Raw genomic sequence first — 22,068 nt, forward strand, 5'->3', positions numbered from 1 at the left:
AACTGTCCTGCACAGGGAAAGAAAAACCACTGAGGGGTGTCATAATGAAAACTACTAGTGAAGAATCCCATTCATACATTTGAATAAAAAGTGCCAATTGTACAGTCAAAAAAAGCCAACTGAGTTTATTAAGTCAAATAAGTAATGTGCAGAGGCGCATTAATTCTTCTAATCTGTTGCAGTACATGCTTATTTTCCACACAAAGCGTTACATCCAAACAAGATCAATGAAAAAAAAAAAACGAGGAAACATTTCCCTATCAAGTTTCTGTATGAGCAACATTTCAAGGAGTCTAGTGCGCGCAAAGTACAAGTACATACACCAAATATATCTCATTTAGTCCATTAAATAGTGGGACACTATAAGAGTTTGCAGTATGTGTGCTCTACACTCCTCCGCAGCACATTTCATTTATAGGCTGTGTGCTTTCCATTTGTGCAGTTTACACTTAATGGATTAGGCAAATAAGGATTTGACATGAGGAAAGGCTGAGTAAATGTCAAATCAAGCAGACATCTGAAGGGAGACATTTCTGAACACATTTCATTTATAATCAAAGCTCACATGTACAGGACTGCTTGGAAACAAAATGCCAAACATTAAAAAGGCTACAAGTGGTTTATAAAACCTATAAAAAGGACTAGGACACCATTAATGATGCTTTGTGATTTTTTTTTTTTTTTAACTCTTCGAACCTGCACAGTTAGCTACAAGATTCAAGCTGAGATTAATGTTTTGAGCTAGCAGACATACACAGAACTTATGTTTAAAAGCCCAAACTTGAAATATGCATACTGCAAGACAAAACTAAAAATTTCTTAAGAACAAAAAAAGTGTCCATCGAGTCATAACTGGAGGGTGATTTGCAAGATTTCCTGCACATTTAGCGAGAGAAAGGAGAAAACAAATGATTTCCATGTGTCCCCACTGTGAAAATGTACAAGCAACAAATATCCAACTTGTAGAGGACGTCTGGTTATGCAGATTCTGTGGTTTCCACTGGCTTGATGAGATGATCAGTTTTAGTACCAGCTGCATAATGCTCCCACATCTGCAAGTATAATCTCTCCAAATCCATTGTGTACTGTTTGGTATTGAAAAGCGGACTAGATATCCTTTGTTTCCAAACTTTTGCACGGATCTTTTTCAGGCTATAAAAAAAAAAGGAAAAATTACATAATGTTATTAGATCTGTATGACCGCCTCTAATGTACATGTGGTGAATGTTAGAACCCCTTATAAAGCAGGCACCATTTGGCAGAACAAACTTTCAAAAAATTGAAGAGGGTCTTTCAATGGTACTGACATTACAATATTAGTACCTGGCTGTGTAGGGCTTTATTAGTAGACTAGCTGAAGGACCTGGCTTTGCTTGGGTATATTTAATCTATTTCATTTAATGTTTGTGTGTGTTAAAAGATAAACACTATCCACTATAAAACAGTGGCATCTACAGCCGCCGCCCCCCCCCCCCCCCCCCCACATGCCCTGTCCCTTAAAATTGAAACTCCACAGCAGCCACCCCCTTAACTTTGACCTTTACAGCAGCCTGCCCCTTTAACAGTGAGCATCACAGCACACAACCCCCTTGAGTGTGATCTCCACAGGAGGTCCATCCCCTTAACTGTGACCTCCCACAGCAGCCTGCCGAGGTCCAGTTTCAGGCTGGACAGTCCGGCTTTCAGACTCCCTATCCTCTGTCTGGCGCAGGGCCTGGACGGACACAAGGATGTCCTTTTGAACAGCTCACTCTCAGACAGCGGCACTGTGCAGAAATTGATTTTTAACTTTGTTTTTCAATCCATGTCAGCGGAGTGGGAGGCTACGTGGCCTAACTGGATGGGGGCTTGGCCTTTTGAATAGCTCACTCTAAGAGAGCAGCACTGATGTCTGAGTGTGAGCTGCACGGAGAAAGTCACCCTCCTTCCCTCCTACCTCTGCAGCTGATAGAAGTTGATCAACTTAATTTTTTCAATCCCTGTCTGCTGAGTGGGCATGGCCTAACCAGGTCAGGGGTGTGGCTTATGCGACTGTGCAGATTCCTTTAGCGGACATACATACACACACAGCTTTATATATTAGCTGTCAGGGCGCTTTTTTAATTTATTTTCAGATGCGCTGCTCCGTTCACTTTTGCTGCCCTGTATGACAATTAGTAGCATTGGTACAGGGAGGATGAGACCGCCGTGTTTCTCAAGGGGTGTCTCCTTCTCCCTGGCTGTGAGCTATACAATCGCAGTGGACCTAGTCACAGCCAGGGAGAAGGTGAGCTTTTTTGCTCACTGACTGACGCGCTCCGCTGCAACTGGCTCACTGGGAGAAGGAGACGCCCCTTGAGAAACACAACAGACTCCTCCTCCCTGTACTGATGCTACTAATTATACAGGCAGGCAAAAGTGAATGGGGGGGGCACAGCGGGGGAATGGAGCAGCACATCTCAAAATATATTTTTTTTAAATATAAGCGCCCTACACAGCCAGGTGCTAATATTGCAACGTTGGTTACTGTGACAGTAGTCTAAGGCTGATTTTAGACAGATATTTGTGTTTCTTAAAAGAGTTGTTCAACATAAGTACAGCGTTCTGCAGTAGCAATGTCTGAAACTGTAAGCACTGAAGAGGCTGCAGTGCTCATTCAAGTAGCACAGACCCTTCAAATAGCTGATTACTCAGGGAGCCAGGAGTTTGACCCTAACCAATCTAAAATTTATAGCCTATCCTACAAAAATGAAAAGCCTGGAAGCCTCAACACTAGAACACTCGTCATAGGATTTTATGTGATGTACATATTGCAACTGTAACATGGACAAGTGGTATTGGCTGCTACTCAAAATGACTGGGGACCTGTAAAGTCACTTGTTGTTCATGTTACTTACAATTCTAGGTCTGTACCCATTTTCACTGCTGTTTCTTCATATTCTTGCCTACTTTTAGCAATTAATTCTGGACAACCAAGACAGGTCAGCTGTGAGGCAGCAACTCGAGATGCAAGTGTGTCACCTATAAACAAACACACAGAAATGTCTTATGCTACTGTGAGATTGGACTTAAGGCTTCGTTCACATCACCGTTCAAGCCTTTCTGTTCTCCTGCTCCGTTTAGGAGCAGTAGAACGGAAAGGACGGATAAGGCACATAACTGACGCTAAACTGAGTCAACCGGAGCCCTTAAGACCCCATAGAGTATAATGGGGTCAGTTATGTTTCCGCTCAGAAGATGATTTTTAAGTGGAGACAAAGGTCCTGCATGCACAACTTTTGTCTCCGCTTAAAAATCATGAGCGGAAACATAACTGACCCCATTAGTCTATGGGGTCCTAAGGGCTCCGTTTGATTCAGTTTGGCATCAGTTATATGTGCCTTTTCAGTCCTTTCCGTTCTACTGCTCCTAAACGGAGCAGGAGAACAGAAAGGCTGAACGGTGATGTGAACGAAGCCTTAATTGACAGAAATAAATTAACAAATCAATGGAAAGCTCCACTGACTGGATCTCCAAGCAGGAAGTGTTGCTTACAGTCTAATCAATATCACCTTGCAACAGATCTATAATGCCAAAAGATAAACACCAATATTACAGAACTGAAGAACATTGTGAGAATGTCCTTTACCTGGCATAGTGACCATTGGAGTCCCTGCCCAAAGGACATCCATTCCAGTGGTGTGCCCATTGCACAACGGTGTATCTAAACAAACATCAGCCAGCTGTCCTCTTCGAACATGTTCTTCTTTAGGCGCAACTGGGGAAAAAATTATTCTGGACTGTGGAAGTCCCATGTTTTGGGCATACTGTTGAATGTTGGGCTCTCCTACTGCAGGAAATCTCAGCAGCCACAGGACGCTGTTTGGAACCCTTTTTAAAATCTGAAAAGGAACAATAAGAAAACGGTTTTAAATAAGGAAAATGCTGCAAAAAAGTTTAACCCTTAGGTTTTCCGTTTCTGCGGTTTCAATTTTCATCTCCCATCGTCCTTGAGCCATAACTTTTTTATATTTCCGGTCACATAGCTGTATGAGGGCTTATTTGTTGTGGGACCAGTTAAAAAAAAATATTATTCCAAATGCGGTGGAATTGGAAAATAAATGCAATTCCTCCACCCTTTACGGGTTTTGTTCGCACGGTGTTCCGTTTGCGGCAAAACTGACCCATGCCCTTTCTCTGGGTCGGTACGATACCCCATATGTATAGGTTTATGTCTAAATAGTGTAAAAATAAAATGTCAAAAAAAATTAAAATTTTATTTTTTACATCCCCATTCTGACCCTCAACTTTTTTTGAGGTTACTGAGCTCAAAAAAAATTTAATACACTCAAAAAAATTGCACACTCCAAAATGGTATAAATAAAATCTACAGATTGTCCCGCTAGAAATTACCGCAGACACACTGCGGTAATTTCTAGCGGGACAATCTGTAGATTTTATTTATACCATTTTGGAGTGTGCAATTTTTTTGAGTGTATTAAATTTTTTTGGGTAAGTGAAGCAATGAAAAGATGGCAGTTGTTATTCTGCAATAAAGACCTCAGCCTTCAACTATCTGGACCATGGTTAGTTTCCTTGCGCCGTAAGAGAATTTGGTTTTTGGAAAAGGCATCTCCGATAGGAAGACCTCCATCCATGGCTGCAGACCAACCCACATCTGGGATTTCAGTCTACATCTTGATGAGCTTTATCTAAAGTTGTGCCTACAGGTAGCACAACTCCACTAGGTGAGCATTATTCTGAAAGTAATATTTACCTGTTCTGTACGGTATTACCCTATGGTGCGCCTTTTTGTCTAAGCACAAACTACGCCTGTGGATTTGATAAGGCCATGATGGCTGACAATGGAGGCTGATGGCTTGGCTGACATGGCGGGCTGATCTGAGGCATTAGGGGTCTGAATAACATTGGGAGTCTAATTGGGGCTGTGAGCTGAGGTCTGATTAACACTGGGGGTCCGATTGCTGGTCTGAACTGAAGTGTAATGGAAAATATTTTTCTTATTATCCTCGTCTAAAACCTAGGTGCATCTTACAGGGCAAAAAAAAATACGGAATTTAAGTTTGTTATTTTTGTGATGATTTTGAAGCTCATTTGAACCTACAAAAATATTTTTTATTTTTAGGAATCATGTACCGTATTTTTAAAGTGCATTTATTATTGAGAATTGCTCATTTCTTATGTTGTCCTGCCATCTGGTGGCCAAAATAAGAATTGTACTTTGAATGTTTTCAGCAAGGCTGAGCCCATTCAAATCAATTACCAGCATCCCCATTGGCTGCAGAGGATGCCAGTAACGCTCGAGGAAGCGTAAGCGTCCGTTTTTTGCGCATTTAGATGCCATCATCTCACTTGATCACGGCATCTAAAACCTTTAATTACCACGATTGGCATTATTGCTAGTTGCGATAATTAGCCGCAGGTCTCTGCTGTCTGAGACAGCAGGGACCTGACGGCCATGACGCCCACTGCAACGTGCACCATGTTTGCCTATCGTTCCAGCGTGGTACATGTACAGCTCTGGTAGCAGAGGGGATAAAAGGAACTAAGTAAAAAATACTAATGATACATGACCAATACTAATTGAGGTATTACAGAAAAAAGAAAAAAGAAAAAAAAAAAAAAAAAAACACACTTAACAGGAGGAGGCCATCTTAAAAGTAGATTACATCTTCACACTATTCATGGTTTAAAAAAAAAAAAAAAAAAGTCAGCTACTTACATTAGCCCACATCTGTAAAGTTGGAGGGTCAATCTTGTAAAGCTGGTTGAAGTTGCAGTACACTACGGCATCTTCTGGCAGACCATACTGTGAGCGTGTGGTAACAATGATGGTACGAGGAACCTCTTCACCTGTAGCTGCTTTATTATTAATCTGCAAAAAATAGAATACATATCGTTTTCACAGTAAGAGAAATAAAAGACACTGAACATAATTCCACTTGCGCAGAAAGGAATAGGGAACTCCAGCTTTCACACACCTGTGTTGTTGCCAGACCATTGCTAATACTAAATCCATTAATTGTTATCTGGATTTGACCTCGGTTGATCATTTCAATAATGGCTTCTGCAATGGTGTTCATTGGGATAACCGGCATGTTTAGTGCAGCGTTACTATCAGCGCTGTCTCCGCTCTCTGGCCCTTTCATCTACAACAGGGAAACAAATCTTTAAATGTGGGCAGATAGACACAGAAAAACATGGTTATGAGTAAATCCTCTTACTGAAGACATAAAATAAAGTTGTCACTGAAGGTGGCTTAGAAACAAAATTATTGGATTACGAAAGTGCCATCTATGTCAACCAATGTTTGCTTTCCAGAAGGGAGCACTTAGGATCCCTTTGCTGTTTGATCATCATACAGAATCTGTAGAAACTAGGAACCAATGTATCGCAGAAGAAAAACAGAAAATGAACACAAAGCACAAACTACTTTTACAATTAAAAAAAGTGTTCTCACCTTTACAATTTTTACATCAGGAAGGGTTTCCAAAAATGCTTTTAACTCTATCCCATTTAGAACAATTCTGTTATCATAGATATGGCCATTGGATTTAAAGTCTATTACTGCCTTTTTCTGTGTAAAAAAAATAAAAATAAAAATCATTAAGACCATACATGAAATAAAAAATAAATAAAATAAACACGTCAAAATTAGTTGTTGCTTCTTTTGCCTTAAAGGATAACTGTCACACTTAGACACTAATTTCAATTTTCATATATGTAGTTACTAATAACATGATATTCCAGAATCAGATACTATTAGACTGACTTGCACCATATTTAATAAGATTCAGCCCTTAGCAACCAGTCTGCATAAAACTGCAATTTCACTATTCAGTTAAGATGGCCGCCACTGCCCTGAGGCTAATCCCGCCTGCCCTCACTAGCCAGTAACAATAGCCCCCCAAAAGTGTCAGTAACCAGAGCCCTCCCCCTAAAGGGTTAATCTCCTGCAGCACAAAGGGGTCCTCTTACCACATGTTGCTTTCATTTATACACTGAGCAGATGGCAGATCTCCCTTCCCTGCTCTGCTTCAACTCTGCATTCTCCAGCTCTGCTGAGTGAGGGAGCGTCTGCCAAGCGCAGGGACAAGGAGAAGTGCACACAGCCCAGGCACTGTTATCAGCTGCTGGGGAGGACCTGGGTTTAATCATTTACTTACAGTCCCTGGCTGTCAGTAATCTGACCTTGCACGCTGCGTGCTCCGCCCTTCAACACAGACGGACCATGCCTAGCAACCCTTTTTAAGCAGAGGTAAAAGTAGGCAGTACAGGGAACAAAACAGTGGAATTAAGGGGTAATTGAATACACAGTGAAAAGTTGAAATAGGGCCACCAAGGTGATATTAATCACAACAATCCAATACTCCAAAAAATTTTTTTTTTATATATATATATATATATATATATATATATATATATATATATATATATGGATATGGACAGTTATACTTTAAATGGACAACTAGGAGAAGCTTTAGACAGTTAAAATAAATACTGTTCTAGATATGACACTGGCTGTATAGTTTTGAGAAACCATTTGGGATGCAAATACTGATGTTTGTTCTTTATTCTTACTTAATATGAGGAAGGGGGGGGGAATCTTTCAGAGGGTCCGAGGCTGCCATAGCAACTAAACTGCTCCTCTGATCGCTACACAGGGGAGCAGTTCAGGCTCCAGGAGCAAAGCACTCCTGGGTAAAGGCCGTGCTTGCAATTGATCATGGCATTTGAGGGGTTAAATGTCTGTGCATCATCACCAATCACAGACATTGCCTCTATGGGTCTGCTGTGTAGAACAGCATGCATCTGATGGCGATGAAGCTCACCGAAGTGGATGCCATCTTTAAAGGCTAGACATGCGCTGTACATATACGGTGCATGTTGGAAATGGGTTAACAGATTACTACTTGCTTTCAGAAACCTAAAGGTTAACATCATAAGACATTGTTGGTGCCCACAGTTGAACTGTGTATAGAGCATAAATACTGTACCTTTAGATGAGGGAACATGTTGGCATGATCTCCAATGAAGAAAGTGTGGGGCATATATGCCATTTTCTCTGAGTATTGTTCCGCAACATCAGTTGGAGAGGTTTCTTTGTCAGTGATAATATAATCCATAAATGATGCCCCACTGGTTCCAGGATACCCCAGCCACATAGCCTTAAAAATATCAAAGCAACGCCATATTTAACCAGTTGCTGTCTTTAAAGAGGACAAACTAGCAATTTATTACATTTAAGACACAGCATAAAGACAAAGTGCACACATTCCTCCTAGTTGGGGTGATCCAAATTCTCAAAAACATGTGCCCTAGTACTTGAACAATTAAAACAAAGGGGTTGTCTAGTCAATCTTGCACGTCATTTCACATTGGACATCACAAGATGCAACTAACTTAACTGGCAATCGTTCAACACCCAGCGAGTACAGTGCGTGGGACCTATTCTAATAAGTGAGACCCGTGTATGATACTCGTTGGGTATCCAACCCATTATTAAATCAGGGACTACAGTATGCCTAGACAAACACTTTAAGGATATAAGTATCTGAACATGACACCTTCTAAACCATAAATAACACTGAGGACCAAGAGGACAATGCAATACATGACCTAAAAAGGAGATTTGTAAAACTTACCAGTAAAATCTCTTTCTCGCTCTTCATTGGGGGACACAGACCATGGGTATAGCTATGTCCTCTAGGGGGCGTTGACACTAGTAAAAGCTGTTAGCTCCTCCCCTGGCAGCTATACCCCCCTCCAGCCTGGAGAGAGAGCTTCAGTTTGTGTACACGCAGTAGGAGAAGCAAGCCAACCAAGAAAAAACGTGGAACACCAACGATGCCAAAAGACCTAACAGGGTTCTAACCAGCAACTGCCACAACTGTGGCCGAAAAACAATACTGGGTGGGTGCTGTGTCCCCCAATGAAGAGTGAGAAAGATTTTACTGGTAAGTTATACAAAAATCTCCTTTGCCCACCCATATTCATTGGGGAATACAGGAACTGTGAGACATCCAAAAGCAGCCCACAGGGAGGGAAAAACCCCAGACCCATGGAAGCAAGCGTCCCCGCTGGTATCTAAGAAACTGCCGCCTGCAAGACCATGCGGTCTAAGCAGCGTCCGCCGATGCATAAGTATGCACCTGGTAAAAGTTTGTGAATGTGTGTAAGGAGGACCGGTAGACGCGTTACACAACTGCGGAGCTGAAGCGCGATGACACAGAGCCCAAGAAGCGCCCTCCGCTCAGTGGAGCGAACCGTGACACCCAAGGGCGGAACCCCGCACTGGGCGCGGAATGGTACAGCATGTGCAGACCGAATCCATCATGCAATTGCCCCCATTGAGGCCACCAATCCCTGGCGTGGAACCTCTGGATGACAAAAAAAAAGGGGTTCCGTATGCCGGAAGGGACTGGAGGCTGCCAATAATGATCAGAGCCCTGACGTCAATGACGTAACTCCCTTCTCTAGGGAGTGAAGGAGAGGGACAGTGAAGGAAGGACAATTTCTACATTGATGAGGAAGAACCCACCTTCGGGAGAAAAAAGGAATGGGCCGGAGAACCGCCTTATCCCTGTGAAGACCCAAGAAAGGTTATCTGCATGAAAGCACCCCCAACTCTGACACCCGTCTGATGGATGTGATGGCCACAAGAAAAAACGACCTTCTAGGACAGGAGCCGGAGAGATATCTCCCCAAGGGCTCAAAGGGAGATGACTGGAACACAGAGAACTATATTCAGATCCCAAGGCGGTAAAGTACGGCACGGAGGAACCGTATGTGCTGCTACCTGAAGGAAAGTTTCCATGGGCACCAGAGGACGCTGGAAGCTGCCCCAGGATAGAAGAGCCAAACCCTCTGACCCATGAAGAAAACTAAGGTCCAATCCCGATTGTAGAAAAGATAGGACCGTGGAGAAAAAAAAACAAAAAAAAACTGAGTGACGGAATGTCCCGGCTTTCACAGAAGCCCAAGAGGACCGCCAGGTCCTATAATAGATCCCGGCCTGAATCATAGTGCGGACAACGTCTGCCGAAAAACCTACTCCACATGAGGATGACCGTTTCAATAACAACGCCATCAACCAAGACCCTAAATGCCGATGCAAGACCAGACCCTGAAAGAAGGTAGTCTGAGTGGTAGTGACCAAGGGACATCTCCTAGAGGGAGAACGAGGTCGGCGTGACAGGGCCAATCCGGAGCGACTAGGATTTATCGGAATGCCCCCCATGACCCTCCCATAGAACCCTGGGTAGGAGAGGGGGGGGGGGGGGGAAACACGTAAAAAAGGGAGAACTCCCGCCAAGGAGAAAAGAAGGTGGGGAGCTTTCGTGTAGATACCATTAGCACACCCAGACCAATGGAAGAAGTCCCCCATAGAAGGAGGGAGCCACAGCCCACCAGTCAGGACCGGAGCGTGTCTGGAATGGAAGGCCACCAAAAGAATACCCCGTGCAAATGCAGATGAGGGAAGGTAGTAACATAGGAACTACCAAGGCATGCGGGGTGTCCATGAACCATGATCCAGAGGAGGAAAAGGACAGGGGAAGAATAGGCTAGGTCCAAGTCCATTTCCCGTCAGACTGGCACTATACAGAAGTAGCCAAGGATTAAGTGGCTGCGCAAAAAACTCTGCCTGAGGAGGAAACCAGGCAAGGGGAGTCACACTGTATAGCTAGCCCCATACCCCAGCAGAGGAGGGGGCCTCCCGCAAAAGGCCACCGAACTCAGTGCTAGAAGAGTCCATCACCTGACGAAATATCTTAACAGACAGGACGAACCCCAAGTATGTAGTGGTAACGCAATACCGCCTCCACAGTAGTAGCCTGCGCTTGCCCCGTCAGCGCAAATCTGTAGAAGCCACGTACCGTACTGCTCCAGTTTAAGTAGAGCAACCTTAAAAACTCTACCTGGAACGGCACTGAACAGGGGGGGGGGGGTTAATGCCCACGACGAGAACTAGTGCATATGGAGAGTCCTGTACACTGTGGGAGTGCAATTAGCCCCCAAGTCGGGGGTAATGCATACAGCTCACCTTGTAACCAGTGAGCATGTCATCGCGCCTCCTATGGAAGAAGCTAATGAATACAGCAGGTACTGAACCCAGTGGAGATGCAATTCCGCCACACAGAAGGGGAAATGTATACGTCCAGCACGTTATTGTACTTGGTCCACCTAAGGGGACAATATATAAGGTCAGTACTGTATACTGAAGTAGTGCAATTACTCCGCCTAAGGAAGGGGTTAATGCCTACGACAAGTGCTGCTGGCCACCGTAGACTATCTTAGAAGATTGCTTTGGATTCATGTCAGGGTCTGAATCTGTGATTCTCCTCCTCCTGGAGATATTCGAGGAGAAGATGACTTGCTGTGGTCCGCTAGCATGCAGGTCTACCTCTCAGAATCTCGCCCCCTGGCAGTTGCGGACTGCGCAGGTGGGGGCTTATCAACCAAACTACCCGGGAGGTGGATTGGGAACAGTGGTCCTGTATAAAATTGCACGGCAGAGAATCAACCAACCTCAGAGGGTGGATTGGGAAGTTCCAGTTGTCCCCCACTGGAATTGCGCAGGTGGGGAATTATCAACCAAACGACCCAGGAGGGTGGATTGGGAATTCCAGAGGTTCTCCATGGGATTTGCAAAGGTGGAGAATTATTAACCAAACGGCCCCGGAGGACAGATTGGAAATCCTGCAGAGAGCCTTCACTGAATTGCGCAGGTTGAGACTTACCAAACGACCCGGAGGGTGGATTGGGAATACTTCAGCTGTCCTCCACGGGATTTGCGATGGTGGAGAAATATCAACCAAACAGCCCCGGAGGGCGGATTGGGAACTATGCGAAGTCCTCCTTATCAGAGATAGGACATGGGCCCAGGCTGGGACCACACAGACAGGGTGGTCCTGCGTTGACTAGGGCTGAGGGGAACCCACATGAACGCACGTTTCTTTTTTTAAACTAGGAAGCCGGCCTCAATAACATTATGGCACCTATACGAGCGGTAGAACCCCAGTAATCAGGTGCTGGTGTAAACAGGAAGCTGGGCAGGAAGGATTAAGGAAAAAGGGGGTCCGCACTTGTCTAGGACCAGAGGGCAGAGCTAGCAGGTGTCTGGGGGATGGGGAAGCAGGGCAGGAAAAATTCATGCCAGAGTGAGTCATTGATAAAATCATCTATAATAATGTTCTATTTTGGATCTATAAGAAAACATAACTATTTAACTGCTTACACACCTGAATTGGGGCTGCTCTCAGTGCAAATAGCTCATTTCTTGCTCCTTTGGTGTAGCCATTCATATTAACTAGAATATGGACTCCATCCTGATGTATGCGATCAGCTGCTTTTCCATTACAAGGGATCTACAAAATACAAATTTAGATTTGAATGAGAATTCAAAGCTAAAACAGATGAAACACAGCGAGAAGAACAAGATGTCTCACCTGGGACAAGTCAACAAAGTGGTTTGCTTCTGCCATAACTTTTACCCGGAAGTTTGTGCCATCATCAGGGCTGAGAGCATAACAGAAGACCTGAGGAAAATACAATGCAGTTGATGTAAAGTAGTACAACAAGCCAAAACTAAACATGTGGTATGTCCTAACACACATGATAGAGAGATAATGTATGGAAGAAAGAATGAAGATAGACAAATGTCTTCTTACCTCAAACTTGTCTGAATTATGCATGCCAGGTATTGACTGCATCAAGTGAGAGGTAGGATGATTTCCAAAATCTGAGCTGACGTAACCAACCCTTAGTCTTCCATCACTGGCCTTCAAATCCTTTGGATGCTCATAAAGTGGCTTGTGAAGGACATTAATCTGCAGGACAACCACGTTTTATGAAACAATCACAACCAAATGTAACTGATAGCCAATTAGAACACATTTAATTCTGTACTTGTGAAATCTCAACCAAGAAAAAAAAAAAAAATAATGCAACAAATTTTACCTTGTCCAAACACAAGTTTCCATGCCTTTCAGCAATGGCTTTCCTAAAAACATGAGACAACGGATACAGCATACTGTGGTGTGGATGTACGGATGGAAGTCTGTTCTTGTCCAGCTGATCTGCTACAATACAGACTAGTTTCTTCATCCGCTCGTCATAGTCCGTCCAATCACAGACAATCTGAAAAAGAAGTCATCTAGGTAAGAGATGTCACTTTATCTCATTTGTCACACGTATATATCCAACAGCAGGTTTGAATTCAAGGTATGCAGAGCCCTAGAGATGCTTCCAAGTGCTTACATACGATAAAAGACTGTTTGCTTCAAATGAAAGCATCTCTCACCTGAAGACAGTGTGCCAAGTTGCAATATGCATCTGGGAAATCCGGTTTGAGCTTCAGAGCAGTCCTGTACGAAGCAATTGCTTCTGGGATATTACCAGAGTCCTAAGAGGGAAAGAGGGACCATGTTCATTGCCCAAGTGCTCTCAATAATGCAAGTCTCGATTTTAAGCACAGAATAAACATTTATGTACCTTATGAATGGATGCAAGGTTACTATGGGCATCAGCAAATGCTGGATTGATCTGAATCGCTCTGGTGTAGCACTGCAAGGCTCCTTGGACATCCTGCATCTCTTTCAATGTGTTCCCCATATTTGAATAAGCATCAGCAAATGTTGGACTGATTCTGAAAAGAAAAATCGATCCTTAAGAAATCACGTGCATGTACACACAACATTTTTTTGCTGACTTATCATACAAGCTTGCTTTACCGAATGGCTTCCTTGTAATGCATGAGAGCTTCTTGAAGTTTTCCTTGTTGTTGCAGAACACTGGCAAGATTTGAATGAGCTGCTGCAAACTCTGGGAAAACCTAAAATTCAAAATAATGTATTTTAATCAACTTTAAGAGCACAATAGGAAACTGTACCCAACAACTTAATCAGTATCTACCTCAAGAGCTTTCCGATAGAGACGCACAGCCTCTTCAATGTTTCCTTGTTCTCGCTTAATGTTGGCAAGGTTATTCAGAGAATCTGCGTGAGTTGGACAGAGGCGAAGAGCTGTATTGTAGCATTCTTCAGCATCAACCACCTTAAAGAAAAAATAAAAAACATGCAAATTTATGTCAGCTGAAGCAGAAGAATACAAAAGCAGAATTTAGTATATCACAACCTATAAATAAAAAGTTTAACAGGATATTAGTAGCCAAATACTACAGTCGAGTCACATTATTATGAGCGATTCCTACTTTCAACATTGGCATCGCGTAGCTCATGTGGAAAGTCACGTATCACAAGATGGCTTGGTAGGGAGAAAAAAAAAAAGGGATGACTGGTTTTTGGGCCAAGCGTGGCAGTATTTCTGAAGAGCATGGACAGAAGAGCATGGACAAGACTTCCATGTACTACCCTGGCCTGTTAATTCCCCAGACTTGGACCCAATTGAGCATCTGTGAGGTCACATTGATTGTTGTGCTCACTTTATGGATCCTCCCCACGCCCCCTCCAGCAGCTGTGGGATGCACAACCCGTGACCACCTACCAGGATCTTATGGAGTCACTCCCAGCCCATCTAGCTGTGGTCTCCATGCTGCACATGGAAGTTTTTCTGGATATTGGAAATAATAATTTGACTCAACTGTGTTCGATTCATGAACGAGTAAAGCTATATAAAAGCAGTTGAAATTTCTGTTTCTACTTACACTGCCCTTTTCCTTGAGGGCATTAGCAAGATTACAATAAGCGTCAGGAAAGTGTGGTTGAAGTTCTATAGCTCTTCGGTACGTGTCAATTGCAAGATCAATAAGTCCTTGTTCATAGTAGACACAAGCCAGGTTTCCATGAACCACAGCATGATTTGGGCTGAGGCTAAGAGCTCGCAAATACGCTGCCACAGCTCTAAAAGTCAAAACAGAAAGCAAATATTCACTTACATAGGTAAAGTATTGTGCAGCCCACAACGTGCAAAGAAAGGACAATAATTATCTTCACAGTTTCACCAAAATGCTATTGCTCTGCCTTCAGCACAATAAGTATGGAATCATATGGTAGATACACTTTGCATTATATGGCTGATTTTCTTCTAGTAACCTAAACTGCAGTTGTCCTGAATGTAGCTACTTATCTTAAAGGGGTTGTCCCATCTGAGCCTTTTATGGGTGAGATAGGAATATGCCAGACAGGGCGGTGGCCAGAATTATGGAAACATCCAATGCCTTGCTGTTTGCACCATTCCCATTGCTATGGGAGTTATGGAGACCATGGTATGCCAGCTTGTCCACTATTTCCATAACTCCAACTCCTCCGGCCGCCACTTACTGGTTATTCCCATGTTGGCCATGAAAGGCCAAGATGGGGCAACCTCCTTAATAAAAACAGCTGCTGAGGAATACTCACTAAGGCAGGGGTGAGCAACCTTCAGCACTCCAGCTACTGTGAAACCAAACACAAACCACATTTTTTTTTATTCTAATGTCTAGGGGCATCATTAGACAAATTATAACCCATTATCCAATAACCCCCTTATCCTCAATGAGAAGATGGGGAGGAGCAGAGTCAAGAGGCACCAGTGTTTTAAGGAATGATAAAAAAAATAAAAAATAAAGACTAGATGCCCATTACAACTTTTTACCTGTCAAATATACGAGCCTCTTTGAGGACATTGCCCAAATTAATGTAGGCATCCAGAAAATTAGGATCAAGAGTTACTGCCTGAAAAACAATGAAAAGCAGACCAAATAACTGAGCTGAAATATTACTGCAGACCAATCTCAATGCACCTAGACAGCTCATGGGAAAACGGCCACTTTTGAGCTTCAAAATCAATATTTGAACCATAAGAATATTAACAGGAACATTTCAGCGCATAACACAGAGCTTAAAGAGTAACTAAACTTTTGAATGAAATTTTAATATGATGTCCCTAATAGAGTTGTTGCGATACCAATTTTTTGATTCGGTTTCGATACCATGAAAAAGTATTGCGATACTCGATACCATTCGATACCACGCGAAAAAAATAAACAAAAAAAGCCACGTGCATTCCTCATTTTTAAAAATGGCGAATCGCGCAGTTTTTATTTTATTTTTTCTGTTCCGGCATTCACCACCTAGATTTTTTTTTATATATTTTAATAGTTTGGACTTTTCTGACGTGGCGATGTAATATGTTTATTATTTAAATATTTTATATGTGAAATTGGGAAAAGGGGGTGATTTATACTTCATATTTTAGTGTTTTTTGTTTGTTTTTTTTTACACTTTTTATTTAATGACTATTTTCCCCTTAGGGGCTAGAACCTGGGATCTTTCATCCCTTTTCCTATTCAGCCTGATAGATCTCTATTAGGGTGAATAGGACTCCACACTGTCCCTGCTGCTCTGTGCACACAGCATCAGGGATGTTACCATGGCAACCAGGGCTTCTGTAGCGTCCTGGCTGCCATGGTAACCGATCGGAGCCCCAGGCTTACACAGCTGGGGCTCCGATCAGAAGCTGCCACTGCACCACCAATGAGGGGGGGGGGGGGGGGGGGGGGAGAGGTCCCTGTGGCCACTGCCACCAATGATTTTAATACTGGGGGGTTGAGAGGGGCCGGCACACTGTGCCACCAATGATTTTAATGGGATGGGTGGGTTGAGGGGGGGGGGGGGGGCAATGATAACTACCTCTTTATACAGGAGGCGGGTACTGGCAGATCAGCGGCAGTTAACTGCCGCTGATCGCAGCTCCCTGTCAGGGGCAGGGTGCCGGCAATGCGATTCTGCTGCCGGCACCCGCCTCCTGTATGTGTTAAAGACTGACTACTGTATATGAGTCCAGACTTTCACTATCAGGCCACACAGAGCGGCGCCCAGCAATGTCCCAGCACTCACCATTAGTCCTGGGCGCCGCTCCGTTCGCCTGCAGTGCTCCATTACTGTCTCCTGTCCTGCTCCACATGCTGCTGATTACTATCGGAGCGATGGGAGGAGACATCAGATTCACTAGTGGGCGTTCCTTCTCCCTGGCTGTAGCGCTGTCCAATCGCAGCGCAGGGAGAAGGAACGCCTACTAGTGAAGCTGATGTCTCCTCCCATCGCTCCGATAGTAATCAGCAGCATGTGGAGCAGGAGAGGAGACAGTAATGGGGCACTGCAGGCGAACGGAGCGGCGCCCAGGACTAATGGTGAGTGCTGGGGCATCGCTGGGCGCAGCTCTGTGTTGAAATAATCCTATCATTGGTGGCGCAGTGCGCCCGCCCCTCCTCCGCCCCTCTCTTCTCATTGCCGGCGCCGCCCCTCCTCCGCCCCTCGCTTCTCATTGCCGGCGCCGCCCCTCCTCCGCCCCTCGCTTCTCATTGCCGGCGCTGCCCCTCCTCCGCCCCTCGCTTCTCATTGCCGGCGCTGCCCCATCTCCGCCCCTCTCTTCTCATTGCCGGCGCCGCCCCTCCTCCGCCCCTCGCTTCTCATTGCCGGCGCTGCCCCTCCTCCGCCCCTCGCTTCTCATTGCCGGCGCTGCCCCTCCTCCGCCCCTCGCTTCTCATTGCCGCCCCTCGCTTCTCATTGGTGGCAGCGGCAGCAGCAGCACAGGGGGAGGGAGGACAGCTTCCTTCTCCCCGTGCTGCTGAGAGAGAACATGAGCGCGCCGATAGCAGCGCGCTCATGTTCAGAGATACTAGACTGCGCAGAAGCGCAGCCCAGTATCGAAAAAACGGAAATCCCGGTATCGTATCGATACCGGGACAAAAGTATCGATTGGGTATCGAAATTTCGATACCCGCAACAACCCTAGTCCCTAATGCCCTAAAACAAGTTCACTGTGCAATTAAAACTCAGTTGTCTGTACACCACTGACTGCTCAGCGGTGTACGGAGTGTGAAATTTATGAATGAAGCAGCAGCGCTGAGTGTATGGGCAGGAATGCATATTTCCCGTGAATGGCATTGGGGGACACAGCACCATGGGTATATGCCCAGCTGCCACTAGGAGGCTCTGAGCAGTCAGTGGTGTACCAAGAACTGAGTTAAGCGCACATTGGTGCGCTTTAGGGATGGAAAAGAATAAGAATACAAAATTAATTAAGTATATTAGAAAACTTGTTTTAGGGCATTTGGGGACATCATATTAAAATTTCAAAGGTTTAGTTACTCTTTAAAATAGAAGGCAGGCTGAGTTCACATTAGCTTTCAGCCTTCCGTTCTCCTGCTCAGTTATAGGATGCTGATAGACTAAAAATGGGGTCCATTAGGTTTCCGCTCAGAGGAAGATTTTTGAAGTGGAGACAAAAGTGCTGTCTGCTCAACTTTTGTCTCCGCCTCAAAAATCTTCCTCTGAGCGGAATCATAACGGACCCCATTATAGTCTATCTGGTCCAAAGGCTCCGTTCGGTTCAGTTATATGCCGATTCCGTCCTTCCTGTTCAGAACGGAAAGGCTGAACACCGATGTGAACTCAGCCTAACATGGAATGTAATGAAAGAGCTGTTACATAAAACATACGGCATTCAGAAGAAAAGCACAATTATTCCTATGAAAAAACTTTATGGGCTCGCATGACCTCCATCAGGTCTAAGGAGCAACAGTTAAGTAAATGCTATATTGTTCACTATTTTAATATAACAAAACTCAAATAGTTTTGTTAGTAAGGCAATTCTGTGAGAATACATACCTTCTCAAAATGATGAATTGCAAGCCAGATCTCTCCTTGTGCATTAAATACACAACCAAGATTACTCCATGCAACTGCAAAGTTTGGCTGTGTCTCAATTGCTTTTAGGTAACAAGCCTTTAAGGATTTCAGCAGACGAAAGGAAGAGAAGGAATTTGAGAAAAAAAGAAAAGAAAAAAATGTTACAACCCATTCTCCAAACGACCAAAAAGTGAACCTGCAGTATAGGCGTGCCAGCGCTTGGAACACTGCGCAAGTCGATGAGTCCTACGCCTGCACAAACCCACACCCAAATGCAAGCAACCATTTCTGAGTTAGGCCATAAGGAAACAAGTGCAATTGGTGAAATTACTTTATTTCCTAATGAGAATTACTTATATAATATATTCTTCTCTGGGAAAAAGACTGGAAAGCAAGACGTTCCCTCACCCCATGGCATTATTTGCAGTGCCCACCCCGTATATTTATATGTAAAGCAAAAAGTGGCACAGAAACCAGAAATGATAAAATTGCAAAGCAGGTTTGGGTCCCTGTAATGCAAGCGCAAAAATCGCAAGCGCTCCCATGCTAAACCGCAATACTACGCTAATGCCGCAAATTGCCGACGCACTGGCAAAAGTAAACAGCCAACCTGATACACTGACCCAAAGTATAGGAAGAGTAACTAAAGGAGGAGAAATTAAAGTCCCAACCCTTCCCTTCCACAACAGAACTAGAAACCCAATTGTTTCACACAGTACAGGTTAATCATCAAATTGACTGTCTACTTAGATTCCTCCTCACGCAAGGCGCAAACCGCGGCGCAGCCTTTGCGTTACTGCAGGCTCACAGCGCATGATGAGGAGCAGAACGATTCAGTCCAAACAAAGAGGAAATAATAAAAGGAAAAAAATAATAATGAATATCTGGAAGTTAGAAGCTTACATCTAAACTAGCTCCAATTTCTCTTATGTAGTCTATTTTTCTTTAAAGAATTGTGGCCATTGGTATGTAACTTTGTACTTTAATTGCTTGTAAATAAAACATTTTAAGCTGTTTTTGGAAGCCACAAGACAGAAGGATTCAGGCATGGAGCAAATGGTTTTGTTGTGGCAGTTACAAACCCGTTACCATATTTCTCATGTGACTTTTCGGTGCGTTCCTTGCTGGAAGAGGAGGAGGTGCATGTCTGCCTAGATCCAGGCCTCGAGCTCCCTTCAGCGAGGCACCTTACGCATGGAATAGCAGTTTTCACCCACCTGAAACCTTCTAAATACAATATCAGTGGTAAAAACCAAAAACAAGAGAGAAAATAAAACAATATCATTAGTAAAAAGATCTCAACAAAGCAAGTGAAATGCTTTTTGGATATGCTCTATGATTTAGACAAGGACAAAGCTTGCTTTCATGTTCATCATGCAGGAGGTTTAGGGGTGGTGGCAAAGTGCATGGCTGGAAGAAAGGCTCTCAATGGCAGATTATAAATTTTGGGTTTCTCATGAGGAAACAGCTGGTTTGATATTCAAAATGCACTGATTACAAAGAAAGTCATATTTGATTGAAATATTTGCTTTAATTCACACTAGGTGCCTCCAGAAGTCTGAAATAAAGAGATCAGCATCCTGAGCGGGCGCGGTTTGCTCCTAATGCCAGTGACGCTAAAGCAGCTGCGAAGTGCAATGTGTTAGCTATCCAATTGATGGGCCGAGAACCACAAAATGTAAAAAGAATTAAAAAAAATTCAAGTTTACGTACTTCTACTAATTTCATAGCTTAGATGAAAGATAACTAGATCAGTCTTTGCGATCTCACGGTTAATACAATTCACTAACTTTAAGGTCTCATGACAAATGGACAGCTATACGTCATTAGCACTTCATGCGATTGCATGCGCGCGGGGTTTGGAGCAACAGAGGATATTCACACTTGACCTCGCGTTTCTCCCAACTCCGTTCCCTAGCGGCGCAAGACGCACAAGGTGGCTTGTAACAAGACTTAAAAAATCCACAATCACAGTTCACAACCAAGTGCAAAGCTGTAAAATGTATTAAATAAAAATTTGGTTATGTTTTTCTTTGAACTGCTAGAAGCCACCTTCATATAACATTGTTTTCTTTCCATCAATCCATTCTCTTAATACAAACCAGCCTCAATCCTTCTTAAATGAGCCATCCTATTACGATGGTAAAGTATCCCACAACAGATTGGTTTTATTTTTCTAACAGCCTTTCTTCCATAAAGAAGAAACATGTACTGCGGGAACAGAAGTTAAAAAAAAAAAAAAAAAAAATGTGGGATCTTTGGTTTGGGTTTGCAGTGCCTCTAAGTTCATCAGCTGAGATGACCTAGGGGACTAAGGCCAATTGTAAATGGCTGACAAGAATTAAGAAGTACCTTTGCATATTGGAAACCTCCACACAGGTTTACCAAACAGCTGGACAGCTCCTCAGAATTTGGAGGTGCTGCACATTCCACTACACTCCTTGGGTCACGCTTCTTAATTTACAGCCTCATTCTATTAACACACCGCAGTAAACACTGTATGAAGCTAAACTGTGGCAGAACTGATGAATCAGTGCATTGATGCTGCAATAGAATAGTTTAGCGCCAGGAAACCGGAAACGTACCTTAGCTTCTTCTAAGCGACCTAGGGCTTTAAGTAGATTACCCAGGTCACTGCGCACACAGTACAAATCCTAGCAGGAAAAAAATATATATCAATGAGCAGTGAAGTATACAATCAAGGACTAAATGATCATCTGCAAGAAATTATTATCTAAAATGTAGAATTTAATCAAATCAGAAAGCCAGTACAGTGCTCAGAAGAGTCAGACAGCCAACCTTCTGACCAGCTCTAGCTATCACTGGTCAGGACTTTTAAGATGGCCGACAGGTTTCTGCTATTTCACACAGCAGTAGTTACTATGGAGGCCAGCAGGTGACAGGGCTCCATATGAACATATTGAATGTCCCATAGGTTGCAATGGTAATTCACTGCAGTCTATGGGACAAGTGATCAAATAATCAGGTAAATCAAGGTATGTGTTTTTCAAAATATTTTAGGGTACTTTCACACTATCGGCAGGACGGATCCGACAGGCTGTTCACCCTGTCGGATCTGTCCTGCTGCTATCTCGCCAGCGCAGCAGTTCGCGGTGAGAGGCCGCCAGACATGCAGTGCTTTTAGTCCTTCAGTGTTTCGCCGTGCCCTGCGCCGGAGCTCCGCCTCTTCCCTATTATAGTCAATGGAGAAGGAGCGACGGTTCAGTGAAATAGCGGCAGGACGGATACAACAAGGTGAACAGCCTGTCTGATCTGTCCTGCCGCTAGTGTGAAAGTAGCCTTAAATAACTCCCCTTCCCCATAAAAATAAAGATTTGCACAGCCAGACTTAATATTTAAAAAAAATCAAAAAGGCCAATTTGCTACTTTTTCCTTGCTTCATCTCCCTAAGAAAAATGAATAAAAAGTGATCAAAAACACTCCAAAATAGTGTTAA

At 43.7% G+C, this 22,068-nt stretch overlaps 1 protein-coding gene across 1 annotated transcript in view; it reads right to left on the reverse strand.

Annotated features, from left to right (window-relative positions):
• Window positions 1-840: 840 nt before the first annotated feature.
• OGT (O-linked N-acetylglucosamine (GlcNAc) transferase) overlaps window positions 841-22,068 on the reverse strand; it is a 36,063-nt gene continuing 14,835 nt past the window's right edge. The window contains exons 4-22 of the mRNA XM_044268627.1: window positions 21,197-21,265; window positions 18,591-18,707; window positions 15,574-15,653; window positions 14,645-14,840; window positions 13,894-14,034; window positions 13,713-13,813; window positions 13,474-13,627; window positions 13,283-13,384; window positions 12,940-13,119; window positions 12,651-12,809; window positions 12,429-12,518; window positions 12,222-12,347; window positions 7,977-8,147; window positions 6,440-6,556; window positions 5,961-6,128; window positions 5,702-5,854; window positions 3,608-3,860; window positions 2,877-3,000; window positions 841-1,152 (exon numbers count right to left, since the gene is read on the reverse strand). Of these exons, the coding sequence (XP_044124562.1) occupies window positions 978-1,152; window positions 2,877-3,000; window positions 3,608-3,860; window positions 5,702-5,854; window positions 5,961-6,128; window positions 6,440-6,556; window positions 7,977-8,147; window positions 12,222-12,347; window positions 12,429-12,518; window positions 12,651-12,809; window positions 12,940-13,119; window positions 13,283-13,384; window positions 13,474-13,627; window positions 13,713-13,813; window positions 13,894-14,034; window positions 14,645-14,840; window positions 15,574-15,653; window positions 18,591-18,707; window positions 21,197-21,265 (2,676 nt within the window). The 3' untranslated portion in view covers window positions 841-977. The remainder of the gene's footprint in view (window positions 1,153-2,876; window positions 3,001-3,607; window positions 3,861-5,701; window positions 5,855-5,960; window positions 6,129-6,439; window positions 6,557-7,976; window positions 8,148-12,221; window positions 12,348-12,428; window positions 12,519-12,650; window positions 12,810-12,939; window positions 13,120-13,282; window positions 13,385-13,473; window positions 13,628-13,712; window positions 13,814-13,893; window positions 14,035-14,644; window positions 14,841-15,573; window positions 15,654-18,590; window positions 18,708-21,196; window positions 21,266-22,068) is intronic.

Source organism: Bufo gargarizans, chromosome 9 (genome assembly GCF_014858855.1).
Source record: "Bufo gargarizans isolate SCDJY-AF-19 chromosome 9, ASM1485885v1, whole genome shotgun sequence".
Classification (NCBI taxonomy): domain Eukaryota; kingdom Metazoa; phylum Chordata; class Amphibia; order Anura; family Bufonidae; genus Bufo; species Bufo gargarizans.